We start from the raw sequence: 12,982 nt of genomic DNA, 5'->3' as shown, positions 1-12,982 counted from the left end.
CCAGCTGTGCTTGGCAGTTCTTCGGAGGCATCTTGGGCCAGGGCTGCTACCTCCAGGAATCTCTGGCTGTGGTGACATCCTGTGGTTAGATGTGGAATTGCACCTTGGGAGTGGAGCCCTCTTCTGTGGTTTGGAATTTTTTTTTTTTTTTTTTTGCCTCTGTTTCTATTTCGCTTCTTCTACTTTTTGTCCCCTGCAGACCCAGCTTTGCTGCTGGAGAGGCTGATTCATTTGCCTCCTGGGGAAGTACTTTTTCAGGCCTGGTGACAAGTCACAGGAAACCATGCTTTAGGGCACAGCCCTCGACAAGTCAGAGCTCGATTTTCTTTGCGTGTAAGTGGCCAGCCACAAGGAGCACTCTTTTAGGAGTGAGCCCGGCCCAGGCACTGCAGATACATAACAGCACTGCTGTGGTTGGACAGCTTCTGCTGGGGTTATGGGCCCCTGGGGGAAGAAAGACTGAGGCTGGGCCTGTCAGGGGACAAAGACCCAGGAATGTCTTGTGACCCCATGGGCCACAAGGCAGGGGCACTTGGGCCAAATCCTAGCTGTGTCTGTTCTCAGCTCCTCCTTAGACCCTCCACCCAGAACCTGTCCTCTCTTGCTCTTACCTTCTGCTCCAACATAGCTGTGATGAGAGGGGAGGGGTTTGTTTTCATAGCAACTGTTTAGTAGCTGGGCTGTGTGTGACTCTAAGGGCTGTGGTGCCTCTTTTCTTCAAGTCCTTATAACAACATTATGAGGGAGGGACAGGTCAGACTCAGCTTTAGAGGCAACCTTGCCAGGGCAGCACGATCCTGATGTGTCCAGCCTGCACTGGAATCTGGGGTGTCCCTGTGGAGCCACAGTGCATCAGCCTCTTCCCCAGTTTTGTAGTATAATCACGAAGGTAATTGGGTTTGGTTTTTGTTTGTTTCATTTTTTATTTATTTATATGAGTACACTGTAGCCACTTTCAGACATACCAGAAGAGGGTATGGTATTCCATTACAGATGGTTTCAAGCCACCATGTGATTGCAGGGAATTGAACTCAGGATCTTTGGAAGATTAGTCAGTGCTCTTAAACACTGAGCCATCTCTCCAGCCCTTGTTTTGGTTTTTGAACACAGGGTCTCCTATAGACCAGGCTGACTTCAAATTCACGATATAAAATATATTAAAAATGACCTTGAGGAGTCTGGAGAGATGGCACTCATATAAATAAAATAAATCTTTTTTAAAAGTGACCGTGAACTTTCTGATCCACCTGCCTTGACCTCCGAGTGTTGGAATCACAGGCAAGTGTCTCCATGTCTGGCTTATGAGCACCGAGGATGAAACCCAAGGCTTTCTGCATGCTATCCTGGTACTCTACTAGCTGAGCTACATCTACAGCCCCAGAGCTGCAGTTTTGTATGGGGTCTCCCTGCTAAATCCTGACCTCCTGGTAGCCAGCCTGGGTGTCTGTACTGCTGAAGGTCTAAAGCTATTGCCCCTCTCTAGGTCCCCAATGGTGACCAGTCTAGAAAGTTCCTGCCTCTGGCTTCTAAACAGTAAGCGCAATGGATTCCTTTTGGATTCTGTCTTTGCATTGGAGGGTAGTGGGACAGCTTGTGGAAGAGAGAAAGACAGACCCTCTGCATATCCACTCTCCCCAGGCCGGTGTTCTTGTGCATGGTATAAATATTTTAGAAACTCCTCTGGATTATCTAGCACCTCCTTGAATCCAGGTCTTTGTGTGGCCATCACCTGGGTGGTTCCAGTTGCTTGGGTTCATCTCTGTTTCTGTAGAATGTGAGACCTGGGGTTTGTGCTTGAGGCCACTTCCTGTCTCTGTGGTGTCCACCTTCTAAAACTTCTCTGTTGTTCTGTCCCCTCTGCACTCATCTTGGTTTGCCTACCACTACGTTTCATGCTCTTAGAGCAAGTTTCTCCTTCTTCGCTGAGGTCTTGTCATTTCCACCAGTGTAGGAGGGATGAGAAAGGCTCGTGAGAAGCTGTGGTCCACGGTCCTAGTCCATACATGACTGAACAGTATGTGAAAGTGCTTGTCCTCTGTTGATGACCCGTGGGCACATGTGTGAGGTCCTGAAAAGCTTCCATCCTCCTTGGCTGCAGGTTTCTTGAACTCCAGAAGCCCCGGCTCTGCAAGCTGCTCCGGGTCCTGGCCTTCGCCTACCCCTACACTTGGGACTCACTCCCCATCTTCTACAGGGTAAGCACACGGAGCCTACCTCTCCTCTCCTCCGGTCAGCAGTGCCCAGGGGATGGTTTCCTGAGCTCTGAGGAAGTCATAACACTGTGGTGGGCCCTGTCGGGACCCATAGGGGTTGGGTGCTGTGGTTAGTTAGAGAGGCCCTTGGAAACAAACTGACTAGGGCCTTAGCAACAGCCACAGAGAACTGGGCAAGGCTTGCAGCCTGGGGGTTTGTGAACATCAGTGCCAGCTGAGGGGAAAGCCCAGTACATGCATGACTGTACATGCATGACTGTACAGTATCAGGAATGCAGTGTGTCAGTGAAGGAAAGGTGGGGATGGACGTCTTAAAGGCAACATGAAAATGAGGCAGAAAGGACCAGGGAGGGGAGCTAAGGTGAGATAACAAACGCAAGAAGGGAAAAGACCCTCACTTGCAGGTCACGTGGGCTTGGGTTCAAATCCTAGTCTCCATGGTTACTTGTTGTGGGATTTAGGCAGTACATATAACCTTCCTAAGCCTAGGTTTCCGTATCTGTTATGAGGCTAGTGTCTGCTTCTGCATAGGAGGTAATGAAGATTCCTGGATATAATGCATCTTACAGGTCCAGCGTTACCTTGTAAGTGGGCTTCTCCCAGAGGCAGTGTGAGGCCCAAATGGCAGGGGGTCGGGGCACAGGGTAGTGAGTGAGGAGTTTGCCTGCTACCTGTGGGAAGCAGCAAGTGTTTGCTCTGTAATTCCCTTGAGTGGGTCTACAGAGACTTGGGGGATGGGCACGCAGTTCACTGCTCTCAGTCCTTGGAGTTTGTGCAGACACTCACAGGGAATAGCCACTGATGGCCGTTGTCAGTTACATGCAGATTTCATGCCCTGTGATGCTGTCTAGTGGCTGTGTGGGACAGCAGGGCAGAGGGGCAGGGGATGGCAGCAGTAACAGCAGAAGTGTGCTGTCTCCATTCCAACCGTCGCCTCACTGCTTATCGGTGGCTCACAAGCCAGTCTCAGGCTCAGTCGAGTCTGCCTTAAGGTCCCTACTAAAGCTCAGATAGGGCGAGGCATGCAGATGGTCAGCCTGGTGCCCGGTTCCTCGTAGTACGGGAAACTACTTTTGTTATTTATAAAAATGACACAAAAATTCTGCTTAACCCTGAAGCAATATAATAGTCATACACTGCGGGGTAGTGGATGCTGGGTATGGAGCCTAAGGTCTTCTGTGTGCTAGGCGAGGCTCAATCACAGAGCTTTGTCACCCACCAGCCATGTATTGATTGGTTGGTTTTGAGACAGGATGTCACTAGGTTGCTCAAGCTGCCTTTCAACTAGCTCCAGAGCCTACACAGGCCTTGAACTTCCAACATTTTGCCTTAGGGAGTGAGTTCAAGCTTGAGACACCAAGATAGGCCAAATAGTGAGCCTTTTTGATGATGTAGAAAGGCGTCCAAGACTTTTGTCTTTTTAAAGTTTTTTTTTTTTCTATCACATTTGTAGTATCTGACCTGCTGGCCGTGGCCATTTTGCCAGCTTGCCTTCTTCTAAGCCTTGAAGCCTTCCTTATGAGCCTCAGTTCTGTATTGTAGCTGTGTATCTGGAGTCAGATGCAGATAAGACTGCTCTACAATGCCTGCATTTAATCCCCCAGAAAGAGTAGCAATATCTAGTAAGGTTTTCCCTCCCTTCCTCCCTCCCTTCCCCCCACCCAAATCTGTTTCTGTCCTTTTCCTTTTCATTTCCCCTCATCCCCTCTGGAGTTGGTGTTGCTGGGCTGAGAGGTGTGGATCTGGCTTTTTCTCAAGACCATCTGTTCTTTCAAACACCTGCAGCTCTTCCTGTTCCCAGGGGAGAATTCAAGAAATGAAGCCATGTTGTACCACCAGAAGCACATGGGCATGACTCTCCTGGCCTCTTTCTTGTACTCTGCTCACCTGCCAGAGCGACTGGCCCCTGGACGCTTTGACTACATTGGTGAGTGTGGCAGGGCAGGGGTGGGGGTGACTGTCTCAGCCGTGTGTGTAGCTACACGGCAAGGGGACCTGGAGAGGGAGTGACCCCTGAGAGAGTCATCAGGCAAAGGCCTTGTTGAGTGACAGGTACAATGACCTACCTTACACCTCGATTGAAGCCAGCCATCCTTTGTGTGGCTACTGCACTGCCAGGGACAGGGTGGAGGGGCACAAGTAGGCATTCCAATGAGCATCCATCCTGTTGGCACCTAGAGTCTGACTTCCCAGCACAACATGGACATTGGGGACAGACACAGGGAGGAAGAAGATGGGTTTGAGGGTGACACTGAAGTTGCCAGGCAGCAGGCAGCTGTGCAGAGGAGAAAGTCTATTTTAAACATGGTGAGTGGAGGGCCTGGGGTCATGTGGAGCCGTGGGTGGGTCCCAGCTGTATCTCTCACCAACACCAGCAGCAGAAGGGCCTGAGACTGCAGCTTCCGGGTCCAACCTTAGACCTCCTGACCCAGGAACTCCAAAGCTGGAGTGAGGCCAGCACTCACAGAGGCCATGTGACACTGGAGGGAGGGCATGTGTTTGGGAGAGAGGTCAGAGCACAGAAGTTCCTCAAGCTGCAATGTTCTCCAGCGCGGGGTGGGGGAGGGGGTCTTCCCATCTGTCTCTGACACTGGCAGGAAGGAAGGCACCTGTGTTCCTTACTTTTCTTTTGCTGCGACCATAAACTCAAGGGTTTATTTTTGGATTATGCTTTGAGGGTACAACCCACCAGGAAAGGGAAGGCATGGTGGTGCAGCATGGGGCAGTGGGTTGCGTTGTGTCCACTGTCAGGGAGCAGAGATGAACGCTGCTACTTGGCTCGCATTCTTCGCATTCAGTCCAGGGCCCCAGCCCATGGAATGGCCTCTCTTTCCTTTTCAGTTAAACCACAGAAACTCTCTCATAGACACACACAGAGGTCCGTCTCCTGGGTGTTTCTAGAGGCTGTGAAGTTGAAAATATTAGCCACCAAGCACCCTTGGGTGGCTTCTGTAGAGGGTGACAAGTCTTCGGTACAAGAGTTCATTAACTAGATACTGTGAGACTCACAGGAGACCAGCTGCTGTCCCCACCACAGTGAGCTTCTAGGTTCTCACCAAGCCACTTTTGTCCCTGCCTGGAGCCAGCCTCCTCTCCACCTGCTTCAGAGATGGAGCCAGATAGGCTTTGTGTGATCTGATTAGTCTCCTTCTTTCCTTCTTTGTCCTATCAGAAGGGACTTTAGCTAACAAAACTCTGAATACTTAATTCTACAAAGTGGTCAGAGGTCAGGGACTGGAGGCCCCAGGCCTCTGCCTGCCCACTCCAGCCCCACCTTAAGGAAGCTGTAGATGAGGGCTTGGGACCCAGGTGCAGGCAGGGGTGTGGCAAATACTGGTCACTCTGGCTTCTCCACATTTTTTTTTCCAAGTCACTTCAATTCTGTCCTCTCAGGCCTAAAGGTACACAGCAGAAAAATGCCCTGGTGATAGGGAGGGTGCTTGCCAGGTCTGGTTAGCCCTGCCCTACAGGAAGCCCTGAGACTTGGTAAGGGGGCTATTTGAAGCCACTCTTCCTGCTGTGGCCCGTTCAGATGCACTTGGGAAGAGGTGGACAGAAAATCTGGCTGGCTTGTCTCACGCTGCTGACATCAGAGTTAGCCCTGGGAGAGCAAGGGTGCCCAACAGTTTCCTTTGGAAAATGGGGTTGATGCATAAGTTGCTTTAGAAGAGGACTTTTACTTTTTAGTTTTCATATATTGATTTCTAAAAATACAGTAAGGTGTTATTAGGCAGGGTTCTCTAGAACAGAAGTTACACACACATATAACATATATGAAATATATATATATATGTGTGTGTGTGTGTGTGTTGGAAACAAAATAAAAAAGGGGGGCCCTGGGGAAGAACGGAACGAAAAAGATGCCCACACCCCGCCAGAGTTTCCCTATTCTCTGGTCAGTCAGGTGTGGGAGGTGTGGGAGGGCTGCTACCTACCCTATCTACTCTTTTTTGAGGCTAGAGGAAGATGTCAGGTCTCCTGCTTTATCACTCTCTGCCTTAATATCTCACCAAACCTGGAGTTCAGCTGGCAAACAGCAAGCCCCAGCAATCCTCATGTCTCCACCCTTCACAGCACTGGAATTAGTGGCATACATGACCATGCCTGACATTTCACATGAATGCTAGGGATTTGAACTCGGGTCTTCATATGTGCACAGCCAGCAATCTTACATACTGAGCCCTCTCCCACGTCCTTTCTAAAGCACTTCTTACAAATGAAATTATAAAACTGGTGTGGCTGTGTAACATGTAATGCCAGCACTCTGGAGGTGGAGGCAGGGAGATCAGAAATTCAGAGTTATTGGTCAGCTACACAGAGAGTTGAAGTTGAGCCTGTGTAACACTTGGTCTCAAAATGCCAGAATCAGTGAGACCAAAAAAATCATACATGCGATTTCTTGGCTGGCTCCTTAAAGTCCCATGTTACCATCCATATCATAGCCTGTGTGTGTCCATATACTTGTTGACTGATGACTCCTTAGCACTTAATTTACATATATGTATATATGTATGGGTGTGCACAAGCCATGACATGCAGAGATCAGAGGACAATAGTGGGAATGGTTCCTCTCCTGAGGGTCCCCTTGGTGGCAGCGGGAGTCTTCACCCACGGAGCCGTTTCTCTGGTTCTGACTGGTAATCTCGATGTCCTTTTCTGTTTGCCATAGGCCACAGTCACCAGCTGTTTCATGTGTGCGTCATCCTGGCCACACACTTGCAGATGGAAGCCATCCTTCTGGACAAGACCCTGAGGAGAGAGTGGCTCCTGGCCACCTCCAGACCCTTCTCTTTCCCTCAGATAGCAGTGGCCATGCTTCTGTGCATCATCTTCAGCCTCAGCAACATTATTTATTTCTCAGCTGCTCTGTATCGGATCCCTGAGCCTGAATTACATGAAAAGGAAACATGACTTCAGAATGTGCCAGGCTTTGATGTTAGCAGTTGGTGTAGTGCTGGTTTACAGTGGCCAAAAGCATTCGTAGCAACTGATGTCTTGACATTTTTTTAATAGGTTCATATTGGGGGGGGGGGGAAGGATTTAATTGGGCAGAGTTCTCTACACACACACAGATCCTGTATGTGTTCTGTAAAAGGTAGAATTTGAGCATAAGTCCTGGATAAGGATAAATATTGTTTAAAACTTATTTAAAATGGGGTGTTTAGGGACTGGAGGTGTAGCTCAGTTGGTAAATAGTTGCCTAGAATATTCAGAGCCCTGTTTTTATTTTGTTCTTAATTTTGGGTTGTTGTTTGTTTGAGGCAGGGTCCCACTATGTAGCTCATGATGTCCTGAAATTTACTATGTAGACCAGGTTGGCTTTGAACTCACAGAGTTCTGCCTGCCTCTGACTCCTGAGCGCTGGATTAAAGGTGTGTTGCCACTACACTGAAGCTCTGGTTTTGATCCTCAGCGCAACAGAACTTGGTCCTGTGGCTCATGTCTATAATTCCAGCACCAGGGAAGCAGAATCAGAGGGTCAGAAGTTTAAACCATCCTGGGATGCATGAGATTTTATCTCTAAAAACATAGTTCTCAATTCTATTCTAACAGCTATATTAAGCATACTGCCCCACCTCTCTAGTTTTTGTATTGATGTTTAAAAACAGCAGAGGCTAGCTACATTTGATGAATTTTGTATAGCTAAGCTTTTTCCCCCAGATAAGTGAGATGGTTCAATGAGTTAAGAAGCTTACTGCCAAGGCTGACAACAGGAGTTCGATCCCCAGGACCTGCTACAAAGTATTCTACAGTACAGATAAGACATGATGGCCTCTGGAGCTCACTGATGCCATCCCAGCTGTTAGGGCTCCCTGTCCTTTTTTTCAAGCAATGGAGGAGCTGTCTTTGGAGACATCCCATGCCTGACATTGTGTTGCCATGCCAAGATGCTGCCAGACTTAGTATTTATGCAGAGGGTGTTGACCTCACCAGTGGGACAGTCAAATGTCCTGTCTTCAACCTTTCCTGTGACATAGAAACACATAGGTGGGTAAGCTTGTGACATACATTTCCTGGGGTAAACTAGGGGTTCTGCTTTCCTACACTAAATGTAGGACATGTGGGAAATGTAGACAGCAGCACTTCCCCAGAAGCCCAGCACAGGAGGGCGGGGACAGATGCTGAAGACATTTGTGCTGTCTTTCATTTACAACTTCATCAAAGCTCCAGCAACTTGCCATCTACATGTGTGTCCCTGTTTTCTCTCAGGGTCTTCTACTATTGATATTTTTTTAACTGGTTAAATGAAAATGAAGGCCCATGGGTTAGACCCTAGACTAAAAAGTAAATAAAGCCAGGAGGCTTGAAGGCGAGGCTCTCGGACGTGCACACTGATTTTAAAATGCCAGCGTCCTGTGCGCAGACGAAGTGTGGTCAGCCGGCCTCCTGCCTGCCAGCCTCCTGACTGCTGGGCCAGCCTCAGACTTGGAATCTGTGCCTTCCCTCCCATGCATGGTGGATGCCAATTTGCCTTCTGAACGATAAGCCCAACTAAATCCCTGCTTTAAAAAAAAAAAAAAAATAACAAGAAATCACAAAACAGAATAACAAGAACAGCAAAAACCCAAAAGCCAACTCTGCTAAGGCCATAGCCTTGTGCAACAATCCCTTCAGCCTTCCACAGATAATACTTGTGCAGGGACTTCTATCCATAGCTGCCTGTTCATCCTTGGACCAACGTTACCTTGTTATTGATGCTTATAACCAAATACTGCTGTGTTCTTATACAACATGGCATCTTCCTCATTTTGCCTTAAAAATATCATCTTATAGAGTGGAGATGGCAAGATGTGCAAGCATCAAGGTGAGTTCAGCCCCCACGTACAACACGGAAACCTAGGTGTGGCTGCATATACCTGTAACCACAGCATTGGGAACAAAGATAGGCAGGTGCTGGTAGCTCACTGGCCAGGCATCCATACAGAACAGCTTAGTGAGAGGTCCTGTCTCAGCAAGGTGGGGAAGCAATGGAGTAGACATTCTGACATCAGCCTCTGGTCCTAAGCGCGTAAGCACGGGTGAGTGTGTCCAGGCACACTCACCCTTGTCTGGACCCTGTATGTGCACTTCATTTACCAGCATGAGTGCAGCTATCACAGATCTGTTCTGGATTAATTTGTTGTCTTTGGAGAAACTCTTATTTAGATTCATGGTACCAAACACGCCAATCCCTTGTTTGTTGCATTTGTCATTAAAGTTCAGCATTTTATAGTGTTTTCAGCGAGTTCAGGAATGCTGATACAAAACAAAATTTAACAGAGGCTCACCAGCCTCTGATCTGTACCTGGTGATGACTTTGGGGGGGGGGGCTGTCCATCACAATGCTGGATATTCTTTGTTGACTCTGTAATATCCTCTTGTCCTATAACACACCCTCCAGGATTAAGCAGCTCAGCTATGTCAATGACCTTGCCAGCAGCCCATAGCCTCACCCTCTAATGACGAGGACCAATTATATTTTGGATGTGAGTGGTCAAGAAATAAGGTTTCATTATTTTTGTATCAGTTATCTTCCCCTGGGGAAGGATTTCATTATTTTAGTATCAGTTATCTTCCCCTGGGGAAGGGAGAGTGAGTGATACAATTATATAGGCTGGTAAATTTCTGGTACATTTAATTGCAAACTGCATAACAAATTTTATTCTTTAGCAATAATCTGACACTCTCAGTGGCATCCCTATCTACTGCACATTTCCCACAGTCCCAGTTTTATAGTGTGTGTGTGGGGGGAGGTATAAAGTTGGGCTGTGCTTGTGGCTCAGTTGGTAGAGTTTTGGCCTAGCATGCATGAAGCCCTTGGCTTTGATACTAAGCACTGCATAAGCTGGGCATGGTATACATGCCTGTGATCCCAGCATTTGGGGGATGGGGACAGGAGGATCAGGCCAGATTCAGCTCCGCAGTGAGTCCAAGGCCAGTCTGGTAGTTAGGTAGTTAACAGTGATCAAGGGCTGGGTGTGGTGGTGCATGCCTTTAATCCCAGCACTCAGGAGGCAGAGGTGGGCGGATTTCTGAGCTCGAGGCCAGCCTGGTCTACAAAGTGAGTTCCAGGACAGCCAGGGCTATATAGAGAAACCCTGTCTCAAAAAACAAAAAACAAACAAAAACCAGTGATCACTCAAGTTCAGTGGCCCTCAACTGGTAGGTCACAACCCTGTTGCAGGTCAAATGACCCTTTTACAGAGGTTCCCCAAGACCACTGGAAAAACAATACCAAAAACAGTAGGTGCAGGGCTGACACTCTGGAAAAGAGATGAAGGAATCTTGCTAGGCCTGCCTTTGCGAGCCTACTGCTAGCTGGACAGATAAGTAGGGGAGAAAAAAATCTCTGCCAAGGAAACAGACCTAGGGAGCTGGGGAGAAAAGGTAGCCCAGAGGATTGCATGGCCACTCTGATAAGCCGACAGCTCTGTGGAGGCTTCAAAGGGCCACAGGAGCCAGACTGGCTGGTGACTAGTGGGCAGACACTTTGTGCCTTTGGGCCAGCAGAAGAGTCAGGCCAGTCCTTCCAGGATTGTCCATCGCACTCTGGAAGACAATGACAGCAACCGACTGTTCTCTGGAGAGCCAGCCCCAGGGCTTTCCTGAGCTGCTGTGTGAGCTATGGAATTGTGGAGTTGGGTAACCAAGCACCTCCGGCAAGGCAGTAGCGGCTGCTACCTTGTCTAAGCATCTGCTTTCTAGAACTGGCTCTGCTTCAGCCTCCTCGAAGAGTAGATGAAAAGGAGCTCAAAATACCTAAGTTCACCCTGTCTAAATGTTGTCCAACCGTGTAAATGAACAATACATCGAGGCCTAAGCTTGCTGACATATAAGATGCATAGGGTGGGGGGAGGTGCTGGATACTGGGCTATTCCGAAAAGTCCTCAGGTGACCCCCCCCCCACACACACACCTGACACTGCTGGGAATGGAACCTGGGACCTTATGCATAAGATTCACCCAGTGCAAAACTTTAAACTCATTGCTAGATCTCCCATGAGAGAGAGAGAGAACATGTCCTGGGGGCGAGGGGGGGGGTCACACTTGGGTCATCAGACTTGGGGTCAGGCATCCTTACTGGCTTATCCATCTCACTAGCTCCAACCCTACTTTTTAAAGAAAAAACCAAAAACATAATTTTGGGTTCAGAAATCTACTGGAAAATGCTAGAAGCATTTCCAGTCCCTAGCCCCTTCTGCAGTAGTGGGAGATTTGCTTTCAACAGCTGGCTAGCCAGGATGTATTTTCTAACTTGCTCGGTCCTTGAAGGTGGGGCATGCTTCACTCTCAGCCATACCAGGGTAAGAAAGTGTGTCATAACTTTGCTGTGTCTCATAGTCTAAGCTACTGGTTCTTAACCTGTGGGTTTTGACCCCTTTGGGGGTCGAACAACCCTTTCATAGGGGTTACCTAAGACCATCGGAAAGCATTTACATTATGATTCGTAACAGTAGCAAAATTCCAGTTATGAAATATGAGTGAAAATATTTTTATAGCTGGGGGATCACCGCCACAAAAGGAACAGTACTGCAGGGTCACAGCATCAGGAAGGTTGAGGAGCACTGGTCCAAGCAGTCTAACTACTGGGATGGTTAGTTCCACGTTCTGTGTATGCTATACATTTGAAATGTGGCTTACACGTTTATATTTATTCCGTGTGGGTTTTATTATCCAGGCCCATCTTACCTGATCTTGTTTCTGGAGTAGGTAGAAGATAAATGCCTAACCTCTCACTGGACAGAAGCCAGGGAACTAGAGACAGTGTTTGCAATGCAGATGATAAGCGGCCAGTCAGGGGGACAGTGTTACAGAATGGCCCTGTCTCCATTTTATCTCCTCCTCTCACACACCTGAGCCCTAGCAGTTGCTCTTCATTGGCATTTATAGGCTTCTCACAGCTGGACTTGCTTCTCTGGGTGTTTTAGTGACTTGTAGTTAACCATCACGCTGTGTACTTGGAACAAAATATAGTTTTAAGCAGCTGTAGTGCCAGACCCTTTTCAATGATTTGCATAGGTCCTCTTGCCCAGAAATTAAAGGTATAATTCACCAGACCCACAGTCCTACCCAAGAGAAAGAAAATGTGTGTGTGTGGGGGGGGGGGGAATACATTCTTCTATGCAAGTTATAGCTCTTTCATTCATAATTGCCCAAATGAGGAAAAAGTTAAATTCCTACCAGCTAAGGACTGGATGAACCTTCAAGCGTTCGTACATTGCAGTGCTATTTGGAAATGACAAGGTACAAACTGCAGGTGCATGTAATGCAGGGATAAATTTCCTGCTGGATAGAAGAGGAGACGGGAAAAGTCAACATCAGGGGAGGGAATCAGACAAGCGGTTGTCAAGGGATGGGGATGGGTGTGGGTGCCAATGAGGAAGGGGCAGCATGGGGATACATTTGTGAGATAGAAACTATGCCTCACATTTAACATTTTTTTGTCTTTTTTTTTTTTTTTTAAACACAGTCTTTCTATATAGTCCAGGCTGTTCTAGAACTTCCTATGTAGACGAGGCTGGCTTCAAATTCACAGAAATCTACCAGCCTCTTTGTCCTGAGTGCTAGGATTAAAGGTGTGTACAAACACACCCAGCAGCCTGACTTGGTTTTGTTGTTTTTCTTTTTAGACAGTCTCCTGTAGCCAAGGCTGGCCCTGAACAGGCTTTCCAGTCTCCTGTAGCCAAGGCTGGCCCTGAACAGTCTTTCCAGTCTCCTGTAGCCAAGGCTGGCCCTGAACAGGCTTTCCAGTCTCCTGTAGCCAAGGCTGGCCCTGAACAGGCTTTCCAG

At 48.1% G+C, this 12,982-nt stretch overlaps 1 protein-coding gene across 5 annotated transcripts in view; it reads left to right on the top strand.

Moving 5' to 3' along the window:
- Positions 1-7,596, top strand: part of Paqr5 (progestin and adipoQ receptor family member 5) — a 68,344-nt gene extending 60,748 nt beyond the window's left edge. For all 5 annotated transcript variants that reach the window (XM_029482007.1, XM_021172362.2, XM_029482006.1 and 2 more), the window contains 3 exons: positions 2,099-2,195; positions 3,999-4,140; positions 6,883-7,596. In XM_029482007.1, the coding sequence (XP_029337867.1) occupies positions 2,099-2,195; positions 3,999-4,140; positions 6,883-7,124 (481 nt within the window). In that variant the 3' untranslated portion in view covers positions 7,125-7,596. The remainder of the gene's footprint in view (positions 1-2,098; positions 2,196-3,998; positions 4,141-6,882) is intronic.
- The last annotated feature ends 5,386 nt before the right edge of the window (positions 7,597-12,982 follow it).

The sequence above is a fragment of the Mus caroli genome, chromosome 9, assembly GCF_900094665.2.
Source record: "Mus caroli chromosome 9, CAROLI_EIJ_v1.1, whole genome shotgun sequence".
NCBI classification, from domain to species: Eukaryota; Metazoa; Chordata; class Mammalia; order Rodentia; family Muridae; genus Mus; species Mus caroli.
This window is presented reverse-complemented; position numbering and strand designations above follow the sequence as displayed.